Source organism: Dermacentor albipictus, chromosome 8, assembly GCF_038994185.2.
Source record: "Dermacentor albipictus isolate Rhodes 1998 colony chromosome 8, USDA_Dalb.pri_finalv2, whole genome shotgun sequence".
NCBI lineage: Eukaryota > Metazoa > Arthropoda > Arachnida > Ixodida > Ixodidae > Dermacentor > Dermacentor albipictus.
Window position 1 is genome coordinate 125818158 of NC_091828.1, and position 26523 is coordinate 125844680.

Below are 26523 nucleotides of genomic sequence, written 5' to 3' on the forward strand. Positions count from 1 at the left end.
CCCTGGTAACGAAAAATTTTACTTGGAAATTGCCTTTCAGAATCATTGAATTGTAGTGATCGCTTGTTGTGACCTTTCTGTCATCTACTTATTTTATCTGGAGTGTTGGGTGTATTGAAGAATGTTGTATGCTCTAAAAGGAGGCATATCTCATCCCAGTACATTAATTGTCATCTATCTTGCGTGCATTTCTTTTCTTTAGTGATGTACTCCCGGTCCTGTCAGGTACTGAATGGCACATGCTTATCAGCGTGATGCAGCATTCCCAGTGGAAAAGTAGCGAGCACAGGGCATTAAACGAACGCTTATGCAAGGTTGATGATGTTAATCGTTTGAGGACAAGTTCATCTCCAAATGGTGTAAATTTTTTTAGAGTGTAGAATTAGGGGATTAGTGGCTGAAGTGTGGTTTAGCAATCTGTAGGGATCCAGTGTTGTCTCCGTGCGCTGCACGCCTGAAAGGAAGTGAGTCTTGTTTAGCTTGCTTCTGAAGTGAACAACAAAGTGTATTGGGGCACCATGGAAAGAGGACATTTTTCTTTTAGCTATATGTTTTCTTGGCCGAGTTGATTCATAATAAAGAACAAAACATCATAGTGCACTAAAGACCAGTACACAGATGCAGTCCACTGGACAGGTGCTAAGCTCCCAACTGAGGTTTATTGAAGAAATGTAATGCCTCATTGTAAATCCAAGCACGTGACTGGCATTGAGAATCACAGTGTCAATGCAAGATTACCCAATAGTGGTCACGTGTTTGTATTTAAAGAGACACTAAAGGGAAACACCAAATCAATGTCGACTGATAAAGTAGATTTTTAAAAATTTTTGGCGATTTTGCATTAATAAGGGCGATTGTTAGAAAGAAAAGGGAATGCCAAAGTTGCACTTTTTTTCAATTTTAAATTTTTTCCACTATGTGTCACGTCACGGATCTCAAAGTATGTCGTTGTGTTTAAGCCGTTGGGGAGCAGTAGAAGTTATTTAACTGTGCTACATTCACTCTGACTTCTTTATAGTGCAGTGTAGTTCATCTTTACTGATATAAACTGACCCGGCCCGAGCAGACGCCGTGAAAACTGAGGATGTTATCACGGGCAGGTGCAGGAATTTCAAGGCGGTATCGCCAGCCGTCTTAAGCTGTTGCGCCCTTACTGACCTACCAAGCCTCTTCTCACGGTGAGTGTGGCTTATTTGGTGCTGCAGAAGCGTAATTTACTAACGCAGCTCATCATCTTTGGAGCACCTTTAGTGTGCGGCATTCTCTAAACGAACCTCAGTTGGAAGTTTAGCGCCTGTCACGCGGACTGCATGTTTGACCTCGTCTTTATTTGCACTGCGAACGTTTTCGTGCGTCCGTCAGGCCTCGTTGGCGGCCATCTCCCGCACCAGGAGCTGCCGGGCCCTGGCGATGCTCCTCTGTCCCGTGAGCAGGCTGCCGTCGTTCTCGGTCCCCAGGCAGTCGAGCAGCTCGCGAAGCTCGCGCATCGCCTCGCTCGACGGGGCCGTGCCGATGCGGCTGCTACCGCTGCTGCTGTGGCTGCTGTCGGTGGCCGTGATGGTGATGTGTGGGTTGTCCTCCATGTAGCCGGTCTCGGCCAGCGCCTCGCTGCTGCCGCTCGCGTCGGCCGTGTTGTACGTGGACGACTCGGTGCCGGTCTCGGAGGTCTCGCCTACACGGGCTGCAGCAGGAGGGTTTTATGAATACGTAGCCTGCATTTGGCCTTCGAAGAGTTATGCATTAAGCTCCTACTAGACGTCTCTACCGAGTGGCGGCGGGTGGAGGAGCTTTAGCTCTGCAGAATTATCATCGCTCGTGCAGCCCTGAATGATAAAATGCGTGAGCAAGTTGGCTTGCACCGAAAAAAAAAGAAGAAAAAGGAAAAAACAAACAAACAGATAACCGTGAGAGGAAATAGCGCTTTATGCCAGATGACTCGCACAGGGCTTGTGCTTGTCGTTCGATGTATCCTGTCGAAAAGTACTGTGTGCGTTCGTTAACCTTTATAGTACGGACCAACCGGCCTGTGTTAGCGCTCCGAAGACAGGCTTCGGAATGCATAGGATTAAAAAAAAACAAAAGACTCAAGCTGCAGATACTCGGCTAGGCAGCTCCATACCCGCCTCCCTTCCTGCCCACCTGTACGTGTGTCCCTCACCACGTGCACTTCCGCAACAATACATCATTGTAACGAACATTACATTACTGCTTCATGGTAATGAAAGTTCTGCGCGTTTTTGTTAAGCACAATTACGCAAGATAACACCATGAATGCTGCTTCAGCCTTGCACTCCAAGAAGAGTTCGCATCCTTAGAAGCTTGCACCAAACTACAATAATCCTCATCTGTCATGCGTGCGTTCCCTTCTATAACGCTGCACGTCCGGTACTACCAGGTCACGAATGATATGTGCACTATCAGTGCGACATCGCATTCTTGACTTGGAAAGTAGCATGCGCAGAGCTTTTAAGAAAGGAAATTTAACACAAGCAAGACAGATGAAGATTATTGTTGGAGGGGGGGGGCAGCACACGTCCCAAAGGATGTAAACATCTGTTGGAGTGCGCGTCGTCCTGTATAAATCTACGTTAGTCGCCCGAGTCTACTGAAGGCAGGTCAAGCGGCATTCTGTGGCATATATCTCACTTACCGAGATCGCTGGACCACTGGTACCGCCTGAGATCTTCCTCCGAGATGCTGGAGTAGTAGCTCTCCTCCTCGTCCTCCATGTCTGCGGGCCTCGTGCTCGACGCTGTCGACGCCATGAACACGGTGCGCGGCGAAGGCTGCGGCGACGGACTGCGAGACGAGCCGCGAACTTCCTGGTAGATGTGCAGGGAGGAGTCGTCCGCCGAGTCCTTGCTCGTTTTCCTCGATACGGATGACTCGGGGTTCGAGGGCCTTCTCGCTAGGGGCATTTTGACGCTGCCGACGCACGGAGGACTCGAGAATGTCCTGGACAGCGACGGACCGTCGTCGATTTCGGCGTATTCCCAGCTCGGTGCCTTCATTATCGACTGTTCCGCAGCGCACGTTCGTTCCTGGCTGGCGTCGTCCACCGACCGCCGCCGGGGAGACGGAAGGACGTGTTCGTCGCGCACTTCGGCGTAGTCGCAGTTCGGAATCATCGCGTCGATTTGATCCAGTCTGAGATTCGGAGGCTTTCTCTTCTTTCGCTGTCTTTCGTCGTCGCCAACCTTGTCGACCAAAGGCGGCGGGACGTGGTTTTCGTACACTTCCCCGTAGTCGCGGCTGGGCATCGCAGCGCACACGTCACTCCGCGGCATCGGACTCGGGGGATGCGGCCTGGACGGACACTCCGGGACAAAGTCTTCGTCCTGGCACGACGAAGAGTTGTACCGTTTCCGCGCGGTGGGCTCGGTCGCGAGGCCGTCGCCCCTCGACTCTCCGGCCGTCTGGTAAGTCGGGTTCACGTCCAGGCACGCCGTGATGCGACGCTCGTCGTCGCGGCCGGACGAGGTGAAGGAGGCGATTTGATTTCGCGCCGCCGGCATCGTCGGGTCGTGTCTCAAGTTCGCCGATCCCGTGGAGCCCTGCTTCTGGTGCGAGGCCCGGTTCGAACAGCTGCTAGTCTGTCCGGAAGGCAGTTCTCCCGATCGGACGGAACCGACCGAGTCCTGCTTCTTGTGCGACGCTGTTTCCGCATCCTTGGACACGCGGCTCGAGTCCGGGGTCTGAGCCAGGCTAGCGGAAGAAGAGTCGTGCTTCCGGCTGGGCGAAACTTTGTTTCCGGTTTTCGCAGACTTGTCGCGGTGTCGGTGGAAGCCTGTCAGACGGCCCTTTGCGGACATCAGACCGCAGCTGAAGGACCGAGCCCTCCTTAGCATGCCGCCGTATCCCTTGTCCTTCTTCGTGTGCGAACAAGGACGGGCCTTGCCTAGAGCGTTGCCGCTACCGTCCGACGCTCTTTGTTCCGAGTCGTGTGCGTTTGATTCTGCTTCCGATATCTGCTGGTAGATGGCACCTTCGCTGGAGGGCCGACGATCGGAGGAGACTTCGTTGTCTTGCGTCGTGGTCTCGATGCTGACGTTCTCGTAGATGATCAGGCTGGACGTCTTCTGGCCACGATCGTTGTGCCTCGAACGCCGTCCCTCGCAGTCGGAGGCTGGCGCAGAGTTGCAAATTCTGCGAGGCGCGCAAAATAGATGCCATTGTTTAGAATAGAATTATAAGGGGTAGCCAGCGATTGTGCGTTCATTCTTTAATTCCTCAACTACGTGCCGCAGCATAGAAGTGGCTGCCCACCCCAGTTGGGATAAGGCTCGATTCAAGAGCATTTAAAGACGTTCTAAATGTCATCTGGAATGTATGCACATGCGGAAGGGAAGGATTACTTCGATGAGCGAAAGGAAAATAGTAGTAATGGCAACGGAGCGCAGGACAATGATGTAATTTGAGCCGAGCGTCTATGAACCCACAGAGGATCTGTGAGATTCCGTGTTACGGAAGGCTGGCGAATATAACGGCACGTGAAATAGGCTGCAAGGAACCGCAGCTCGAGGCCCTAACGGTGCACCGCCGCGTACTTTGGCCCTCTTGGGAATAGTCCGCAGAGCTTTGCTGGGTTGATATTAATGCGAAAGCATTATAGATGCCGCATTAGGCGAAAATCCGGTGTTGTAGTCGGTGGCGCGAGCGAGTGATGATACCTAAAATGGCCGACAACAAAGAGTAAAATCACATTAAAGAATACTCGAACTGACGTCATATTTCTCAAGGAGTTTTCTGTAAATTAATGCCCCTCTGAAAGGAATATTAGGTAAATTTCGGTCCGGCTGGGAATCGAGCACGCTTCCCCGACGCCACGGCGGCTGCAGGTTCCGGTTGGCTAAATGTAGCGCGTGCGTCATTGCGCACGTCACATCGCAGCCATCTATTTATCTATTACGCGAAGCATATTAACGTAGGTTTCGGGCCTTCGCGCGACGCCCGGCGGTGGCCACCATTGACCCTGAAGTGGGGTCACGTGACATGACGTCACACAGGCTGCAGATGGGGCCTCATATCGCGCCGTCGGTCGACTCCCGGCGGTGGCCACTATTAACCTTCAAGTGACCTTCAAGTAGGTCACGTGACATGACGTCACGTGATGACGTCACACCGACTGCAGATGGGGCCTCATATCGCGCCGTCGGACGTCGCCCGGCGGAGGCCTCCACGCTATGTGACGTCACGCCAGGGATGAAGCGGCGCGCGCCCGCCGTCGCGTCAGTCTCTGTGCCCGCAACCGCGCCAGCGTCCTTGCGCCGGGCGTGTATGCGGTCAAGATGCCTCCAAACGCTAAGGATAAACTAAGGTTAAGCCCAGTGGATGCTTCGCATCCACTGGGCTTAACCTTGATAACCCTCCAATTTTTTTTTTATAGCTAACCAAACGTGTCGCCTAGAGCGCGCGTTGTTGGGCACGTGACGGTGCAGCCAATGGGTAGGAGGTGGCGCCACGTCATAAGCGTATAAAATGATTATAAAGTAAAACGCATTAATGGCCAAATGAAGGCCACTGAGCGGTCCTTCGAGTTATGAACTCCTCGCAGGCAAGCGAGCGCGTTGAGACGCTTGGCGCTTTTTAATGTGGCCTTACTATAGTGAACTAGAATATAGGCCTTGCCGAGGCGCATTTAAAACGCAGGCGAGAGCTTGCGCCGACAAGGAACGTGCAGAAAAAAAACGTTTCGCCAACGTGACTGTGATGCTTTCGCACGCCCACGCGCAAGCAGTCTTGAGTGTCTCTGCCGAATTTTCCAACTTGAAATTGGCGGATGCAGGGTTCTGCGACTTACACGCGATAATTCCTTGAAATATCTTACTTAACATCGACGTCAGTGGCGCCATGTTTTGTACGCGAGGTTCTAACACGGATTTTTCGTTCATTTTCGTCGCTAATAAGGCTTATTTATCCCAGAAGAGTGCGGATAGATTTTTTAGAGAGAATAATATAAGTCCAGCGTGGTTCAATATTTAGCCTTAGCGTCAAATTGATCTGTCCTCAGCAGAAACGAAACTAACAGAGAACATCGGAGTACGATTCTCGTAGTCTTAGCGATAGCCTCCCAGTATGGCCTGCTGAGGTCTGTCCCTGTGGTCACCTATTAAGTAGCCCTATTGGTTAATGTTCTGAAGCGCATAGATAATGTCATGCTGCACTGCCTCTGCAGGATCGATCCGCGTTACAAACCAGATTAAAGTCCCTGCGAGGACACGCAACATGCACCAGGATCAGCCTACATTTGATTAAAGCGAGAAATTGGGAGAGCTGTGATGTTCCTTCACCTTGCAGAGCGTTGAGTACAACTTATTAAACGTACTGTAGTCCCGATAGGACACCAGCTAAGGACCAAACGCATCTTGTCAGGTGTGTCCTGTCGTGGTTATTAGTTTTCTCAGTTGTATTCGACGCGTTACAAGTCGAACTTCTGATTAAGCACTGTTTGTGGGCCCATCGTATATTCGACCACACGGCCTTCCACTCAAGGTTAGCAGCGGGGAGCCAAAGAAACCTCCGGCCTGATAAGACACGCGCCCTGCGAGTTGAGGTTAGTATACTCACTCTCCTCGCTGCATCTGCACCAGTTTGGGCGCGTTGTCCAGCTGCACCTTGAAGGGCCACGAGACCTCGCTGATCTGGATGGCCGCCTGCAGCGCCGCCACCCACACCTGCCGCGTCTGCCAGTCATCGGCCGCCTGCATTCACGCGCGCAACCGGTGCGTGAGGAAGTGCAGAAGGCAGCAGTAAGGGGGGGGGCGTGCGCCCAGTTGTAAGCAACCCCGACACATCGAAGTGTAGGTACGTTCGTCTTAGCGCAATGTCAAGTCATCGAGATTGATTAATTCGTGGTGTTTAACAATCCAACACGGCACTAGGGGCTATGATCGACGTCGTGTAGCAGGTGACAACGGGCATCGTGTAGATGGACCATCGAATTACGTTCGCTCGTTTCCGTGACGTCACGGAAATGATGCGTCTTGATTGAATGAGAAGAACGTTGCCTCTCGGGAACTACGTTTTGTAGCGGAGTACAAGTGCGCTGCGGTTTTGTTGGTTGAGCTTGCGCGGAATTCTAGGCTTGTCGTCCGAGTTTAGTGGAGGGCTACGCATTAGTTTGACTACATCGAGGTTCTTTGACGTGCACACTCGTCGATGTATGCGTGAGCGTTCTTGCACCTCGCCTCCTTCGAAATGCGGCCGTCGTTGTCGAGAATCGGACCCGCGACCTCGTGCTCTTCAGCAGAACGCCACAGACACCGAGTGAGCCACCGCGGCGGTGAGTTCATCAAGGTGTGAGTATACCTCTCTGACGAATACTTGCGGCAGTGTGAAGGATTATAGTATTGTGACGGTGTAGTGACGCTTTACAGGGTCAACTTGAGGCAGAGAAATGAGCCCAAGTGAGGACGATGGCTGAACGTACGGCCGGCGAATCGGATCACATTGCTCAAGCGCCGCTGCTATCCGTACATCCGTCATCGTACAGCGTTGCCCACTGTGAAAGGAAACGCACCAAATCGCGGCTCTCACTTTGATGACACTCCGGCTGCAAGTACCGGCTCAAGCCATATGCACCGGACACTGGCCAGATGGCGCTCCGGCTACTTCAGCTTTCTCAAAGATCTGATGTCAGCCGCTTGGCTTACAACAGGAATGAAACGCCATTCTAGACAGCAACAGACGCACGCCCGTTTCATGAAGTGCTTGTAGTTGATAAGCGAGCTTGGATATATATGTACGGCTTGTTTCGATATCAACGTTAGTTTGAAAGTATCGTGAACGCGTAACGTTTCCACCAAGATATAATTTCTCCGATCGCTATAGGCTATGTGATCCGGCACTGCTGTTAGCACGGAAAGCTTGTGCGTCCGGTGCCCATAGGTCAATGCACTGCACAGGTGTGTACAAAGGTGTCAACGCAACCAACCACAACTCATCTGCTGCGAAGTCGAACTATTCCACACTTGCCAGAGGAAAGAGCTCGCGCTTTGTTTACTGTCACGTGCTTCCTTTAACAGTGTCGCGCTGTATATTCCAGTGCAGTCGGTGGCGCTCGCGTCGGTCCAGGAGTGTGGTGCAGTGTTCGCGATGTGTGCACTATCTGATAACGATCGGCTTGTCGTGATATGGAAGTCACGACGACGTTCGTGAAGTTTCCGGAATAGAAAGCGCGCCTTTCGCCGAGCGAGGGCTTGACACGTCAGTGATAATTTAGTGAAAGCGGTCACCGTACAAAAAAAGTAACCGGTGCGGTCCGGTCTCTAACGTGTCACGAATGGGCGTTGATTAGCTGGAGCCAAAAAAAGAAAGTGTTGGACATTGGCATGGTGCATGGGTGACAGTTGCGAACATACATGACTAGCCATGACGGATTCAGACAGCTGGCAGCGTGATCTGTTCTGCATTTGTTCCGGTGAAAGGAGATATCAGCGTTTCCGTATTCTTGTTTGCAAAGATGGCGTGTCTGGTACCAACTGCAAACTGGTCGCCTGCGTAGCGACGCAGATCCGCGGCTCAGGGAAGCTGGGCAGCTGTGAGACGCGGCTCACTGCTGTCCAACCTCGCTGAACCTCGGCTGAACCAGCCCGCACCACTTCAATGTGTAATTGACCACTCGTAACGTCTGTGAACTATCAATATGGGAGGAGAAAATCCGATTACGTTCAGGAGTCTGCAGCACCTCGACATCAACCACGAACATAAATACCTTCTAAGAAATAAAATGTTAGTGTGGGGAAAGTTACATTTAATACGTTTCGCCCAAAGGCGTCACAATAAGGGGATTAAACAACGTTATATTTGCACAAGTGAGACAGTGCATTGCGTCGGAGTGGTGTAGATCTTCGACACAGCGAGAGAAGGAACGAAGTCGATCTAAAGAATGTATTCTTAAGAGCTCCTCGATTACAAATCACTTTGAGAATAATCACAATATATATAATATATATACGCGTTTCATACGTGTAACAGTAAAACAGAATGAAAATATTTGCTTAATGTAGTGGTGCCTAAAGCAACCTATAGGTATTGATTCACACTGCAAGGGTGTCCAATTGGCCATCTCGACTGAAGGAGTGCAGGCGATCGAGCGGGTACTCACGAGGTGTATGACGTCAGACCGGGTGATGACTTCCATAGCGTAGATATTCTTGGAACCATGCGACGGCCTGACTGCCTGTACCAAGCCGAAGTCCACCAGACCCTTGCAGGTGCCGAGAGACTGCAAGGGATTGGAGGCTTCTTTATCACAGTGATTAAGCAAATATCAATGCTAAATGCTTTTAGTCAACGAAGTAGTCTGCAAAATACAAGCTCGGCGTGAAATCCGGGCACTTAGCATGGATAACGTGTGAGAAAAAAAAGAAGCTTTAACTCGTGGACAACTCCAACTTCCCGATTCAAATACATCTGAAGCGCTGACATGATCTTCTCTGGTAATGCTCGAACTGATCTGATTGAAAGCTGTCGCATTTAATATAGATTCTACCTTCTGTTTGAAGCAAAATATTGACTAAAGGTGTCAAATTTTCTCAAACGGAATTGCCGCAAATTGGTGCATTTCATAATTTTTGTAGCTCCGCGCAGAACAAAGTACCGCCATTCTGTATTCTGTATTCTGTAAACTGGACAAATGGCTTACATGAAATTTTTGCACCGCGGTTACGTGAAATTCGCAAAACATTTATTGACTTATCAGTGGTATATTTTAGTTTGGCGGATAATGCATCAATTTTGTAAGCTTCGGGCGTCCTTATCGGTGCAGTTCGCGGTGCAATCTGTGACACGCTGTTTCCGTTCCGGAATAGCGCAGTTACAACTTGCTTCGTTAATTCGAATTTTCTCGTAAAATTTAAGGTCTAAATAAGTATCTCACAACAGTCAGTAGAACGAGAGAGGGAGATAGAAGCAAAGGTAGGCATACCAACCATCTTGGTTAACGAAAACCGGTTCAGTGGATGTCGCAAGACGATTTCTCCGTTCCCATGTATTGTAAATAGGCAGTGCCTCCCGAACTTTAAGTGCATTTGAGATTCTTGCTGGAAGAGGTAAAGACAATACAACTTGCCTCAAGATAGATGTGTTAATTGCAACTACAATAAATTAAGCGTAACAGCTAGCCTGTCGTTACTTTGGGCAACTGCATGTTGGTGTTTGGGGATTGTTTTGTAAGTGGGGCGAAATACTTGCAGCAAGCGGCCCCTGAGCACGTACCGGAAAATCGAAGTCACCTCTGACGTTAAGTCTGCTGCTAAGTACTGTCGCTGATTCCAGTGAGTGCTTAAGCACCATGCAAAGCTGTGAATTCGTTGCACAAACTGATACTCACGTTGTAGTTCGACTCTGACTTGAAGTAGAGCAAAGAGCGGCCGTCCAGCACAAACCAGTACTTGCGCCAGAACCACTTGAGGTTCTGCAATATATTAAGTTGCAATAAATCATCGCGCATTGCGTCGGTGACACAAGTCACGCAACAAATGCGATGCATTTGGTTGAAATCGGATCAGAAGTTGTCTATAAGGAAATCACGTATCACGTGTGTATTTCGCACGTAACCAAGCCGACAAGGGCCTAAGGCGTCCTTTTAAAAGCTGAGAAATTGAGATTCAGTGCTTACATTCTCTATTTTTGCCAATAACTACAGCTTCACTACAAACACTGTCAGATAGACACAAATACGCACACACACATGTACGCACAGACAAGAATAAATAAGGCAAGAATAAAAAAGGAATGAAATGAAACCGAGATGAAAGTATTAACAAATACGTACTGCACCCACGAACACCTGTCACAAGCGCACAAATGCTGTCATTACGAGAACCAGAACCGGGCGCACGGTCCGGTACCTGTGATGGTCAACCGTCGCACGCAGCAGGGAAGCCTACACAAATACTTTCATGCATGCATATACGTATATGTACGCACGAATGAAATTCCTTGCCGCATGCACCGTATGATCTTACGAGATTATCAGTTGTTTGTATTTAATACCTGTCTGAATTTTTTTTCTTCTTGCAACCACCCTGCTTGGACCTGCAGAAAGGTCGTGATATTGTCTATAAGCAAATAAAGGAATACACGCCGCATCCACATTTGCTAACAAACGTGGCCGGGACACATGTAGCTTGTCTTACCGTGTCTCACAGTCCGGAGTTCTTACCAGCTTCGCGGTCCTCTTGCGGAGGTAGCCCTCCATCTTGGGAGGCCCCGAATGGGACTTGCGGAACTGGACCCGGGCGCGGAAGCTCTCAGACTCTTCCCGGCTCCTCATCTGGACTCCGCTGCCCGGCTCGCTCGCCGCCATCTTGGTGGGCGGTGGCGACTACGCGCCACACGTACGTGCGCTTCGCTGCGTGACCAAGCAAATTTGAGGGATTGGTGTGGGTCTTGAACTAATGCTTTGCGAACTCGGGTTGTCTAGAGGGGGACAAAAATCGATGTAAGCGAAGCCCTCTGTGCCGTTTGCTTTGGTTGACGATAATTAGCGGTGATGTTAACGGCGAATGTTTAATTTCTTCAACGTTTAGGAGTGGTGAGTTGATGTTGAAGGTTACCTTGCGCGCACCACCGCTGTTTGTCTGCGTAGCACACAGAACACACGGGTAGAGGCGTTTGCTTGAGGCGTTGCTGTGCGCCATATTTCATAACCGCTGAGAGAGTTGAGCATATTCATTGCCTCAAATGACATATCGCATCGTGGCAGAAGTATTAAACTTTGACTTACGGGGCTGTACGTGCCAAAACCACAATCGGATGAGGCACGCTGTAGTGGCGGACTCCGGATTAATTTTGACACCGTGGTGTTCTTTAACGTGTCCCTAAATCTAATTGCACGAGCGTTTTTTACTTCGCCCCCGTCGAAATGCGGCTGCTGCGGTCGGAATCACACCCGCGACCTCGAGTGATGCCATAGCCGCAAAGCTACCGCGGCGGGCACAGAAGTGTTTATTTGACATGTGACTGCTTCCATAAGTATATATATATATATATATATATATATATATATATATATATATATATATATATATATATATATATATATATATATATATTACCCGCCGTGGTTGCTCAGTGGCTATGGTGTTAGGCTGCTGAGCACGAGGTCGCGGGATCGAATCCCGGCCACGGCGGCCGCATTTCGATGGGGGCGAAATGCGAAAACACCCGTGTACTTAGATTTAGGTGCACGTTAAAGAACCTCAGGTGGTCGAAATTTCCGGAGTCCCGCACTACGGCGTGCCTCATAATCAGAAAGTGGTTTTGGCACGTAAAACCCCATAATTTAATTTAATTTTTTATATATATCCTCGTTGCAAACACGCACACGCAAATCGGCCGGCTCTTGAAAGGAATTACTGGATGCGTCCAGAATTGCGGAGAATCATTATAGCCACGTAATACGTTCTGCGTGAACTATGTTTACGGGGGTATTCCTGTGTTGCAGGTTAAGAGGAAGCTTTAGCTCGGGTGCTCCTATCTAAGTACATGTAAAAGGAGAATTCGTTTTTCTCGCAAGCACTGTAGCAACATTGGCGAGGTTTGTTGCATTTAAAAGAAAAAAAAAACTTCACATCTAGTGACTGTTGGTTTCGAATTTTTGATTTAGGTTGCCAATTTCTTTATTAAAAATTGGCAAATATCGCTCATTTTCAGAAAACGAAACTATCAAGTTTACAACTCTGTCACTCAGCAATGAAAAATGATATAAGAATTCTGTGAATTGCATCTAATAGTACATTTAAGGCGGACAAAATTGATATGTTACACATAAATACTAAAGAAGGACTTAATAATATGGGAATTCAGCTTTTGCAGAACCCTTGTACACAACTAACAAATTCACGTAAGATACAAAATCACATATTGAATTTGTCCGCTTTCAATGATTTAATGGGTGCCGTTTACAGAACTGCGATATTGATGCAGAAATATTAAGTTGTAAACTTGGTGCTCCTATTTTTTTAATTGCGAATTTTTGAAAAATTTTTAAACAAAATTCAGGCCCTAAATCGAGATTCCGCTACCACCAGTCACTAGAACTTTCTCTCTCAAATGCAACACATTTCATTAATATTGTTCCAGGGGTTATTTCAGAAAAATTCTTTTCGTGTTATACATGTATCTGTATAGGCCGTCTCGGTGTTGGCCCCAAGCTAAAGCTTCCTCTTAAGGTTTCTGCGAAGTGTGCCTCAAACGATCTTCATCTTGTTCTTGTTCTGCAGCTTATAATGAAGTGATGTAACCTCGTGCGTATTGTATTGCTGGGCTGCAACTTTTTTACTTCAGCTTTTAGGACTTGTTATTACTGCTGTGCTGATTCCATGTGTTGTGAGTTGTGACATACAATTTCTTAATGTTTAACTCGACGTGAATTGTCCTGTAGCGCTTTCTGACTTTTATTTACATATTATTTTAATACGTCTGCCTTATTTATTTGAGCTGGTAGCATTGTTTACGTATTGTTTGACTAAGGAAGAAGGAGTAGCTGACTTCATCCATGACGCCAATCTCTACTAAACACATATATAATAATAAAGAAGAATGCACTATGCGGGCCCTCAGATTCACATCGTTAATTGAAATTAGGACGTGCTACAATGCCTCGTTGATACACTTAGCGCATAGAAATGCGGTGAAAGAAAGTGGACACTGACTTGCGCTCTTCTTTGTTTTCTTGACCGCTGTATTTTCCTTTACTAATTTTTCGGCTTGACACGAACACTGCCCAGTCTCCTTCCGCATTCTCCTCCCGTCTTGGACGACAGCCTTGCTACTAACGACGTGCTTCCAACTCACAAAATTTTGAAGCATCCGGTAAGCCCTTACTTCCATAGAAAAAAAATTACGGCATTGTTCATTGAGCAGTTGAAATTGTTTAAATAATAAATGCTGCTTAATGCTTCTCACTAGTATTCATCTGTTGATGGAGCAACAATGACATGATATCCATAGAAGCAAGACAAACTCCCTAGTGATGTCTGCACCTCAGTCTTCTCGGGGAATAGAATAAACAAAACTCCCTAGTCATGTCTGCACCTCAGTGTTCACACGGAATAAAATATACAAAACTCCCCTGCATCTCACTTGCACGTGGATGAAGAGCCCCAGTCTATTCAGGCTTAACTTGTAACCATAGAAAGAAAATAAAGAACGATCAGTCCTGCGGAAGGCAGCAGTCATGTACACGTTCACTACACCAACCGGTCACGTACGAACAAGCTCTGTTCACCGGCTCGTGACGCAAATCAACGAATCGACGTTGCCTGGCCCAAAACGATGCGCTTTGAGAGGTCGAAGAACCGCGGCATATCGCAACCACGGGTGGCGTTGACTCACGAGAACCTTGAACTCGACAGGTCATACTTAGCGGCTGCTGATCCGCACAGTGCCGCATTCGTTTCGCTCTTGCGAAAAGCGTCACTGACAGCATGCCGACTTTCTGCCTTTGATCGGTGTGCCGAAAGTAAACGAAAATTGCGAAGGTATCCGGCCAGCAGACGACAACCAGACGACTACCAGATGGCCAGCAGACGGCCAGCAGACGGCCAAGCCGTATACGACTCCCGCGAACGTGCCCCGCAGGCTTCTATTGGGCTTCACTATTGCTTCAGAAGTTAGTTGTGGTTTTGACGCAACGTATAGGAGCGTGACCGCGGCCTTCCCGTTGCAGCTCGGAAAGGGGCACCAATGTTTCTGTAAATTGATGGCGACCAGGATGCTTTCCTATCCAAGCACACATCGTCGCTTATTGCACCTTAAAGAGCCATGCAATGGCATTTGATTCTATAGAGTCTCTCTGACAAACCTTTCATGAAACGCACTGCTCACGAAAGTATATTTATCATTATGTTTTCAACGTAAGCACGAGGGAGCGGGACGCTCAGTGATTACTTGTGTTCTGTTTCTTTATTATTGTGCTTTCAGGTTAGCCGATGCGTCTTTGGTATCATGTGGGGCAGTTTCTTTTCGCTAGCGCAAGTGCGGTGTAAATAATACTGCTCTGATCCCTGCTACGATTACGCACCTTCATCATTACAAGAATAATGAGTGAAAGTAAGATGAAGCTATAGGGGTGGGCGGAGTGTGTGTCAGGAAGAACCCCGACAGGAATAGCAAAGGGGTAGAGAACCGCCTCTCAAGGTAGACACTGTGCCTGCGGCGCCAGTTAAAGACATCGCTTACACCGAGAACGTAGCTCAGCGGTACAGTGATGTTAGGGTAGTAATGCTATGCTTAGGTCTAATATCGAAACCATTGAACTTCTAATGCACTCTCCATTAACATTCATCTATTACTTAATTGCCGTATAAGGAGGGAATATTATTAGTGTGACGATAGGAGCACAGGCGAGCACTGGTCAAACACACGAACTCTGTGCGCATGCAGCAGTGAAAGGTATTGAGCTCCTCAGTACGAGTACCTGGCTCACTACCCTGTTCAGGCGCGAATTATGTGATGGACCGACGACAGATGTGGCGCTAGGCACTCCATTGCAAGTAAGACAAGGTGATGGTATTTTGCTTTGTACATTTTCCAATGAGTCATCATAATTAGACAGTATTTAATATCTATTTAGTTGACAGCCAGTCATGTTGCGTTTGTGCATAAAATGAATTGGATCAGCCCGAAGTACGTGCACAAGTTAATTTCTGACTGCAAGTATTACGAGAAAGGAAATAATCATTATTTCGCCATTGCTGTTGGAACGCGGTAAGTCGAACGTCTCGTCGAACATGACAGATGACAGCAAAGATGACAGCGAAGCTGTCATCTGTAGCGATACGCAGCACATTGAAGGTGCTGGGAGACTCATTGAGTATGCTAGTCGTTCAATTCACCCGACGTTTAATGTCCGTGGCTTTCGATTTTCTTACTACTGGACTGAACTAAAACCAAGACGCATCAGCAATTTTTCACACCGCACCTAAATGGCTACTGCAGTGCTTCCTGAGACCATGGTATCATAACAGGCGCCTACGGGAAGAATTGCAACATGCAACAGTTGATGGTGAAATCAACAGGAAAAGGAGAGAAATAATTTATTACAAAGGTAGAGTTGTTAGCCTGAGCTAGTATGTTCTGGCCTGGTACTCTACACAGGGGAAAAAAGGAAAGGAGACAAAAAGGAGTGACGAAAGATGATGATGAGGACAGGAAGAGGAGATGCGTATAATACAATAAACATGGTCGCTTCCTTAAAGCCTTGAGTCTAGTCAGGTGATCTCCAGATAGTCCAGAGCAGTCCTCGTAGCTGTTATTGCTGCTGTGCGGGCACACATTGCCGACAAAATCGTACTTTCAGACAATGTTTGCCTGCCAATGCCGGCTCACGCAGAAGCCAGCGTCTTCCGCTGCGACGCTTAAAGAAGGCAGTCGCGAAACAGATGCTGGAGAATTGTCATCCACCCTAGTGCAGAACTATCGAAACTATCAAACAAGCTCGCACGGGTTTCTCAGAAAGAAAGCTTCGTGGTTGTAGAAAAACTCGTCCTATCCGGGGATCGAACCCCGGACCAATGCCTTTCCGGGACCGTCGCTGTACTATCTGAGCAGTAACCAGGAGGCTGGTAGATCGCCAGGTGCAGGAAAGTTTGTGAGAGGGGAGAAACTGTCATCCACTCGAGTGCAGAACGAAGCTACAAATGAAACCCGCGCTGGTTCCGCAGAAACTGATTGCCCACTATTGATGGTGTGTCCTGTACGATAATTTTGATCGATTACGGCACAACCATAGCGCCGTGTATTCTACAGTGCACAGAGTTTGTCATTGTGCGGTTTGAAACGAAGGCAAATCGGCTTTGATTGGAATTCTGTTGTAGACCATTTTTTTTCTTTGGGAACAAGAACATCGTTATTTTCTAATTGTAACTCTAATTTAGGATATTGCCAGTGGTAGGTAGGAAGATTCGAGTTCTTCAGTCGAATTAGGGTTAACTTGAAGACCCAGTTTTACTTACACAACCAGTCATGAACAGTAATTAACTAATTATAAATTTATAAAGTTAAAGCGTAGAAGTCATGAGTTGCAACTGCGGATGTGAAGCATGTGAGTGGTCAATGCCTGCCGACTTAGTTGGAATCCTGGGACTAGCACTACAGTTCCGAGATATACCCACCCGAAAATTTTAAAGGAAGTGTATTGGCGTTCCACGTATTATTTCATGGCAAAGCCTTCTTTGCTCACTATGGGACAGAGCTACGCAGAACACTATTGTATTTCGAGAGCAGATACCGAGCCCACTTATCGCTAAGGCTGTGCTATTCTCTGCATTCCCACTAAATGAGCGTGCCTCGAGCACTGACCGGCATCGATTCCAGAATTTTAACACGTGGTTTCATGAAAATAACGATAAAATGATGTGTTAATTGTTTATCGTCGGTGAGTCAATCAGAAGTTATGACATTCGTGATTTCGCTGCGCTGAGTAATCATGAAAGTACAGCAACTAGCCCCGTTCATTGTTTTATTTGGAGTTATCACGTTATGTGTCATGTCTTCCGGTGCAGATAAGGGTTTCCAATATTGCGACGCCGACAAACAGAGAGAGATCGAGAGAGGAGAAATCGTGGGGGGGGGGGGGGATTGTCCAACGTCAAGCGATAGCTTCCCGCTAGATATGCCGAGATACGCTGTGGTTAATACTGTCAGACGTGTAGGTGCTGTGACATACGGACATGTGGGAATGCACTGGTCCACCACTCGGCAGGTGGTCTTCAGTCTCACTACGTGACGTGAGGAGCGACGCGCTGATGTATTTACTTTGCCTGTACATAGGTTTATACCCTGTGTACAGCTATGCCGTGGCCAACGTCTTGTGAAGAGCTGCCTGTGCTGGAATGTGCATTTTGTTTAAAGCGAAGTTCAGTTTCTCAACGGTATTCGTGCGGCATCGATGAAGGCCAGCGGCGGTGAAAGCCATGGCGCGATCGGTATCCAATGTCATTCAAAGAACAGCAAGGGGTGCAATACGCGGTGCTTCCATGGAGTGTGCTTTTCTGCGCACTTTGCATTAGGGGCGGAAGGGGGATAAAAAAGCACGAGAAGCCCGAAACACGGGGAGGTGGGAGTTCTAGTCAACAGATGGAGTTGCCAATTTTTAAAAATCCTCGCAGTGACGTGACATGATTGAAGGAGTAGAAAAAAGAACCTCGTTTTCACTTTCTTTTTTTTTTTGACAGCCAGACTTGAACTCGCCAGCGTTGGGGATGGGGAGTGCTATATACTTCGGATGCACCAGGATGCAATTAGCTTTGTGGATGATGGCATGTTTTTATGGTCGTATGTGGTCGGACAGCGCCCTTCATATGCAGTTTCACAGACATACATAGACATTTGGTGGAGGTGCAACGTATGCATACGTCATCGTACTCACATTTCTGTTCGGTCTAATGCATCCTGTATCCAGCCGTGACGCCTTGTTCACACTCCTATCCGTTGGTCACCAGCCACGGAATCGAAACCGTTGGCTCAATCGAACTCGAAGTGAAATCGCACTAGCGGGTTGTGTGAAGGCGCCGCGTGTGGAGCACTGTCATTTCGGTGTCCCGCTCGCGTGCCACCGCCATATGTCTGTCGCGGCGCGGTGACGCCGTACGCAGTCGCTAGACGGAACAAAAAGTATTCGAGCGGACGCGCTCTTGGGAGCGCGTTTTCCTTTTGGTCGTTTAGCTTTTCGTTTCCCCCTTTGTTCTCCTTTCCTCTCCAGTTTCCGCGGCCCGCAGGAAGAGAAACCGGAAGTCGCGATCGCAGTAGCATCCGCGCAGTCCTCTCCTCAACTTCCGCTCTCGACCTCCAACACGCTTGGTCGACCGAAAGCAACGTCCTTTGTCGACATCAAAAAGGCACAGCGCTCCACGCTCAGCATACACAGGGTTTCTCTCTCTGAAAAATCCATCCTCGGTTCTACTGAGCGCTTGGAAAAGGATGGTGAACTGGGCACGACCGTTCTATCGCCTTTCGCTTAACGATGTTGCGCCTATATGCTCTTTGAAAGCAGCGACCTCTGTTTGTTCTCCTGTCTTGTTTTCATCATTATTTGTCTCTTTCGCTAGACTCACGACCGAGAGATATTTTGAATGAAGCAGACGACGTGCGAAGAACAGACGGCGCTCTCGATGCGTCATCGGTGGTGCGCAGTTAGGCCCGTTTGGCCGCGAAACGACGTGGGGATTCGCACTGCATCGTATGCAAAGCAGCCGAGCCAAATATGGTATACGCGCTGACCAGCTACGTAACACTGCGTGCTTTCGACCTTTTCTCAGGCTTGTAGGCGTACTTGGGTTGCAGGTAATATCGCTGTCACCCTGGTACTTTTGATTGTCCATGATACAATACAGATTGAATCCAGTACAGACCGAAAAGAACTGCACGGTCATTTTCTGTCGTTACCTTTTATTTTTTTCGAGGTAGGCACAATGTCGGCAGCCAGGTCACGGCACATAACACTACATTTACTTCCAAAATGTCGCTAGTTGATGATGATGACTTTTTCGTAAAGCTTTTTTTATTGCATGTTTTAAAACTGTGTAGTTTAACGTCCCGAAACTGTACACTGGGTTACGGGAGACGCCACATTGAAATACTACAGATTAATTTTGACCATATAAGGTTCTTTAACGTAGACTCAATGCACGGTACACGAGCGTTTTTTTTTTCTGTACCGCCCCTATATCGGAATGCGGCCGCCGCGGTAGGTTATCGAGCCCTCGACCTAGTGCTTGGCAACGCAGTGCCATAAGCACTGAGCTACCGCCGTGCGTGCTTTTGTTTTAATTGTTCGTAGACGTCGCAATATTTTTTTTAAACTGCACCTTTTATTACCGTCTGCGCAAGGTGGCTTGGCGGTCAGAATGCGAAAAGGCATGACAACCCCCGATTACCCAAAATGGTGCCAGATTTCAGGTTAAAAGTGCAAAGAACGTGGGGGACAGGATCCAAACAGAAGGAAACGGACGAAGCGCTTACTATCAAATATTGACTATCAACGCCGACTATTGATAGTCACTTTAACATATGGTCACATCTTTAACTTAAAGGTGTACCAACCAGTCCATTTTAGCACTCTGCTGCAGATTTTGATTTTCATAGGAAAGTAGCTTCGATGCACCTACATGGCTCATTTCATTTCATTTATTTTTGTTTTAGAGGGCTGGAGGCATTATATAAGAGGGAAACAGGGGCTTCACTTCATATGATAATGCCAGAACAAATGAACATCAAAAATTGAAAGAGAGAGAGAGAGAGAAAAAATACAATTGCAACAAGAGCTGCATTGTGTAGGTATACAGGGTAAGGTTGGAGTAGGGGAGGAGTGTGATGTGGAGATTGTGCAAGGTGGTTATTTAACATTTACCGGAATGATTCACGGCCACTGCACGAAACTATGTTTTCTGAGAAGCTGTTCCAATGGGTTATTGCTTCAGGGAAGACTGAAGTATTGATTGCAGATATCGGGGTTTTAATAAGCTCTTCGACATGCCTCTAAATCTAGTGACTAGTGGTGGGGCATGTAAACACCCCTTGGAATAAAAGGAATTGAACTTGCCAAACTCACTTGAGCAATGTTACGATGATAACAATTTACTAGAAAATGATGCTTACTGAGGCCGGTTGGTGCATGTTGAAGCTAAATAGAGCAGCAATACAAGACGAAAGAAAAGAAGAACGTTTCGTTTGTCCTGCTTCTATATATTTCGTCCTGTCTCACGCGCTGTTACCGCATTTACTGGTTATGTCACTAAAAATTTGCTAAGACTCCAAAGCGCAAAGTTGTCGATAAGGTGACTAAAATATTTAAATTTGGTTATTTTCTCGCTAAATTGCCAACACTTCTCAGCTATGTTTTCTTTTAGCAAGAAATAATTATAGGCATCGTCGAGCAGGCTCAACATAGGTGTATTTAGGATGTCCTTTAGTACGTACCTCTGTCGATCGATGCTTGAAAAGCACGTGTTATAACCATATACAGTTGACTCCCATTAATTCGACCCTTGTGGAACCGCTAGATTTTGTAGAGTTATCCAAAAGTCGAATTAACCAACAGCGGTCGGAAAGTAGTATTTCATCTTCGACGGACTGCTTCAATGCGGTATTACAATGACTATATGTCACCGTCGATCAGTGACTCACATACCTCAACCATGTTATGGGCGCTGACAAAATCCTCAAAACACATCGCCTAGGGCACAGTGCAAGTCGTCATCATCATCACTACACTACAAGTTGCAGTCGGCTTGGGAAGCAGTAGCGCCGTCTGCTGAATTAATTGTGTTTTCTAGCGTTTAGTAACCCCTGTGTGCACGAGAGAGCGCCGGTGGGGTTCGAATTAACCGAAGTGGCGTGCCTTTGTGTTCGAGCTAATCATGATTTCCTTCCGTAGCAATGTACAGATTCTCGCCGTCACCTTCCAGTGCGCTTTGTGTACGTCTAAAGTCTCGGTTCTTTACGTCGGTGTCGAAAGTATTGCTTAGCGGCGCAGTACGTGTGTCATCACGACGTTCGTTTTAAGCGAAAAGTCGAATTAACCGAGGTCGAATTAGTGGGAGTTGACTCCAGATTTACGCAAACAGCGCGACTGATACAAGGACACACAGGGACATAAATACCATATAACAAGTATTTATGTTTCGGTGTGTCCTTGTATCAGCCGCGCTATTTGAGTATAGTTCTGAAGATAAGCAACTAGTACTCACCAAGATGTTATTAAAGGGATTGACTGTTATGGCAGTTTCGCGAACCTTACTTAAGGCGTGTCCCAGCGCATACTTTGATGTTTTAAGGACATCGTAACCCGAGGCATTCTTCGGGCGGCGGGAAATGAGGGCCTTGTCAGCGGACTCAAGTTGTGTCCTGCGCATCTTCGAACCGCGTTGATTGCTGTCGCCTTCGGACGGGCCGCGCGCATGGAGTTCTCTGATTGGGTGAAATCCTCGCGTGGTGAGTCCTGCTCGGGACATCCTAACAGGCGTCCTCAGGCACCGTGTGTCACGACGAGTGGTGCCGGTGTCAGCTGGTGCTTAGCGGTGTCGCAGGGATACTCTTGCGGTGTGAAAAAATAAATAAAAATAAATAAATAAACACGTTATACGAATGCAGCTAAGTCGCTGTAACAATATGCAAATGTGCATTTTGGTTTTAAGCACGCTGTGTGTGCTGGAAAGACGTTCGTTTTCCTGGTGGGTAACTCATTTGATATTACGGGTAAGAGCGCGTAGAAGTAGCGAACCAGGCGTTCCACCAGTGCGAAGAAGAAAAAGAGACGTTGCAGCACGTGCTCTCCTCATGAGACGCAGCGGCCGCATCAGCATCGGCATCAAACGTTCGAACCAGCTGGAGAGCGGCCGTGCTGACGCGTCACGTTCTTCGCATGCTGCGCTCCGACTTCAATTGCTGCGACAGAGTTTGGAGGACCCGCCATGTCCACGGACGGCTCTGGCGACGTCCCGAGCAGCAGGACCCACCACCTACAGGGCAAAATCGCGAGGAGGTCGGCGCCGAAAGCTCTTCTTCGGCAGCTGCGTTCCGGCGGGGCGGCAAGCCTAACCAGGTGCACCTTCACTCCCGTCAGGCTGCAAGTTTCGGTCGCGGAAACCGAGCCTCGACTCGGGCTCTCTGGTGCCCCTGGGAGACCGATGTCGGGATCGAAGGCGACGACGTTGACGGGCACGCTGCAAATTAGGTGTCGGCGGCGCCTGGATACAACGCAAGACGACGCCGCAGCTCCGGAAGTGGCACGACTCCCAAGGTCGAGCATGTCCGGCAGGTACGATAAACTTAATTGTTGCAGCGACACCTGGGCTATGAGGCATGAGGCGTAGCGAGGCTTCGAATTTGGACCGTCACGTAGAGTTTTAATGTGCGCCAGGGGCATGCGTCGAGTGCGGGGTCGGATTTTGCAATGCAGTCTCATCGGAATCATGTTTGCCATAGCTGGGGATACCACTTATAGTGGCAGTATACGAGCGAGGAAGATAGTGATCACTGATCATAGTGGCAGTCTTGTGAAAGACCTCCTGTTATACACGTGTCCTGCACTAATCTCAACCGTTCTCTGTTGGATGATTCGTTATCGTTTAGTGTGATCGTCTGCCAGTCCAGGGTGTTATCCTAAATATCTAGCTCCTCTCGAACTGTGCCTTCTCCGATTTCCTCTGGAGAGGTGGGTTACCTCGTAGCGTTTCCTACGAAAAATCACTGGAGGGAATTAGATCTGGCGCATGATAAATCATTCAGCTACCACATGACTGACGGTTGCATGGATTTGCCTAATCGTCGTGCCTGTGACTTCGGATAGTCTTGTTAATTACGCCTTATGTTTGAAAAAATTCTAAGCACAGAGTTTTTTAGACGTTGCAAAGGAATTATACTTTGCGCGCACATGTAATCGCTGCGAATGTTCACATTTTTAACTCAATATGTCGCTGAAACTGATCACTTTGCAGTGTCGCAAAATCGTTTGAAGCCAGAAGGACGAAGTTTAGGCAAGTCCATGCATCACAGCATCACAGCTCGTCATTTACACGCTGACTGCCCCGCCGTTTCGATTTGTCGTCCCGGACTGTCCAGGACTGCCTGAGGCGTGCCACCTTGAGCCAATGAGGGTTGGCGAATGCATCTACTCGGACAGTCCGGGGCAGTCCGGGGCAGTGCGGGAGGGCAAATTGAACACGCCCACTAGCGCCAGAGTTACCTCTAGGAATTTTTCTAGAAACACTGAGGATGATGCACCCTCTGACCGGCGCAAATGACAAAACGTATAGCGCAATTCTACAACTACAAGAATGTAAGCCACATATGCTGCGTTTCTCGTTCATCTTTTGCACATACTTGTAAGCGAGGTCACCAACAATCTGCACCCCTCGCAGTATTGGTGTGTAGCGCACTCGCTTTAATTTCAGTGGAGTGCTAATATGCGAAGTGTATGTTTTTTATGCGGGACATTTAAAAAATATATCTAGGCCACCGCCGTTCTTGCTAATTATCTACGTGGACAGATGAACATTAGCAGCCAAAAAAGGATTGCAACTGTAATTTCACGAATTAACTAAAATATGCAAACTAATTTTGATTGCTTAACGTTAGGGCGCATGTAATTCCGAAATTGAAGCTGAGGTGTAGTGAAGTCGTGTTTGCTTAGCACGAATTCTAAGGCACAACCTTCCGGATATGCAACCTTAAAATGGGCTACTTAAAATGCATACACATGGCTTCCCAGCTCAGAATCAACAATTTGGCGCTCTTTGGCGAAAACTGGCCCTTGCGTCATTAAAATCAATCAATCAATCAATCAATCAATCAATCAATCAATCAATCAATCAATCAATCAATCAATCAATCAATCAATCAATCAACACTTAACAGTTTCTCGAGGGCGTGTACCTGACACTTTGGGACAGTCTTAACTGGAACGCCGAGGCATCCTTTTGGCAGATTTTAGGGACGGAATACTCGGAAAAGTTTTGCAAGCATTAGGATTTCTTCTAGCAAGACATGCGTTCACTATACTCGCCGACAATATGCGTCTTAGAGTTAGTAATTAAAGAAGTTAGAGAAATTATTTTTTAACATTTTCTTGCTTCTGATGTTTGCCCAGCCACGTAGCATTCGAGCACGAACGGCTAGGGCCTAATAAAAGCGCTTTTTAATTGTTCCGCACAGAAATAAACACCCTGTAGGTGCTCGTGTTCTTGATTTGACCAGTATCACTCGCTGTCCTCTACACTCAATGAAGCCTGTCCTTTATTGCAGATGCGGTATGGAGGAAATGACGCGGGCGCAGTCTCGGCGCAACCACGTCGTGGGGCTTCACCAGTGTTAAAAACCAGACGCCGCCGTGGAAGCCTGGATGAGGGGGCGCCTTTCAAGGCGTTCGACCGGCTTCGACCGAACGCCGAGGCAAAGCCGACTGCCGCGGTGGAGTGTCGGCTGGGAGACGAGTCGCATTCGGCCGAAAACGCTTTCGTACGAGTGTGCCATTATCGCGGACGTATTTTTATTGGCACTTCTAAATGAACTTACTACCGGTACAGTAATAAATGCATTGAATTCGTGATGCCCAATGTTTATTTACCGCCACGAGCAGCGCTCGTGCGAATTCGTGGTATTTTACCGTTTTGAACCACACGCTCTTGCCGTGTGCTTGGAATGAGAATTGGTGTAGATGGGCGAGCTAGGTCCCGCAACTGGTAATTAAATTCTGGGGTTTTACGTGTCGGAACCGCGGTGTGATCATGAGGCACGCCGTAGCGGCCGGACTCCGGATGAATTTTGAGCACTCGGGGTTCTTTAACGCTTTTTTTTTTTTGCATTTCGCTCCCATCTAAGCACGACCGCCGAGGCTGGACATCGAACGCTTGACCGCGAACTCAGCTGCGCACCGCCATAGCCACTAAAGCAACCGCGATGAGTTTTCGGAACTGTATGACAGCGCTACCTGTGTTATTAATGCAAATCATTCTTTGCAATATGCCATGCACTCTCTGTTCCTTTCTCGCCTCACTTCTGGCCTCATTGGAGAGATTTAGTTTAGGGCACTCAAGCGCCTTGTGTACGCAAGCCGCTTGCGCCCCCTAAACTAAATCTCTTTATTAAAAAATAAATTTTGGGTAGGTTGTATTGGGGACGCAGCCGCAGTTGGGTATGCGGGAAGCATCTCGTGCTTGCTGGTGAGAATGTATGGGCACTATGGGTACTGAAGTCACGCAACGAAATACGCAAGTGGCATTTGTTCGCTTATTGCAAGGCTTACATCCTTAACTTGTGATAACAGCTATAGTTGGGGTGCGTGGTGCGTCTAATCTTGCAATCTTTATCGCTCTCTATGCTTTGTTAGTCCGTCGTGCACTCAAAGGTGAAGGCCGCAAACTGACATCCCTCTGTTTCGATGCCCGAGTTTGTCTACGCTATTTGTGGGTCCTACGTGTCGGACGTGGGGGTGCCATAGCCGAGCAAGCGTGAAATTTCTGCGACAAGTTGCGCACTTGTATAGCCTTGTAAGTCCTGATTAGCACAGGTTTGCATTTTAATGGATTATATCTACTGTGGCCCCTGAGTGAACTCTCTCAAACGTGCGTTACCACTCCCGCTCGCATCGATAAAGGTACTGCTGAGCTCGCCTATGAACGCCGATCGAGAAGCTAAATTTAACTCCGATTGCGTCATCCGTTGCGCGACAACGGCAACACCTGTGCGCCCTGTATGTCCATACAGGGTCGGGTAATGGCTTCGTTTCTGTACACAACGATGCCAAAGTAGTGAGCGTGGCTACAGTACAGTCAAGGGTATAAGCGATAATGGTATTACATGTTTTCGTTACATGCAGTTTTAGCTAGCGAAGGCCAATTCCGAACGAACTGAAAGACGTTTCACGTCAAAAACGCATTTTTCGATGCAGTGATGCTCGCACATTATGTCCAATGAAAAAAAACGTTTAGTGGTATCTGGAGAGGTCAACCTATGGCGACAGGCTTGGCTTGCTTACATACTTAATGAGGGATAAAAGAAAGGGGTGAGAGACCA

The 26523-nt window shown here is 48.0% G+C and overlaps 1 protein-coding gene and 1 long non-coding RNA gene across 3 annotated transcripts; one reads left to right on the top strand and one right to left on the bottom strand.

Moving 5' to 3' along the window:
• Window positions 1-590: 590 nt before the first annotated feature.
• Window positions 591-11311, bottom strand: LOC135900744 (DNA topoisomerase 1-like). The gene is made up of 6 exons (XM_065430289.2): window positions 11168-11311; window positions 10334-10417; window positions 9107-9226; window positions 6568-6701; window positions 2651-4146; window positions 591-1681 (listed from the first exon to the last, which is right to left on the bottom strand). Exons 1-6 carry the CDS (start codon window positions 11309-11311, stop codon window positions 1359-1361), a joined length of 2301 nt encoding a protein of 766 aa, XP_065286361.2. The 3' UTR covers window positions 591-1358.
• Window positions 6716-25057, top strand: LOC135900746 (uncharacterized). 2 transcript variants are annotated; one of them, XR_010563932.2, is made up of 5 exons: window positions 6716-7298; window positions 11154-11342; window positions 13737-13821; window positions 22574-22768; window positions 24754-25057. It is a non-coding gene; the product is annotated as an uncharacterized lncRNA (long non-coding RNA). The 2 variants fall into 2 exon arrangements; XR_010563931.2 differs by lacking the exon at window positions 13737-13821 and having other exon boundaries at window positions 6727-7298.
• Window positions 25058-26523: the final 1466 nt, after the last annotated feature.

Bases quoted from the DNA above. Each gene is read 5' to 3' on its own strand.
- LOC135900744 (XM_065430289.2), bottom strand. From the start codon at position 11,311: ATGGCGGCGAGCGAGCCGGGCAGCGGAGTCCAGATGAGGAGCCGGGAA. The intron at 9,227-10,333 runs GTGAGTATCAGT...AATCCCTTGCAG, and splicing joins AGTCAGAGTCGAACTACAAC to TCTCTCGGCACCTGCAAGGG. The intron at 4,147-6,567 runs GTGAGTATACTA...CGCGCCTCGCAG, and splicing joins GTGCAGATGCAGCGAGGAGA to AATTTGCAACTCTGCGCCAG.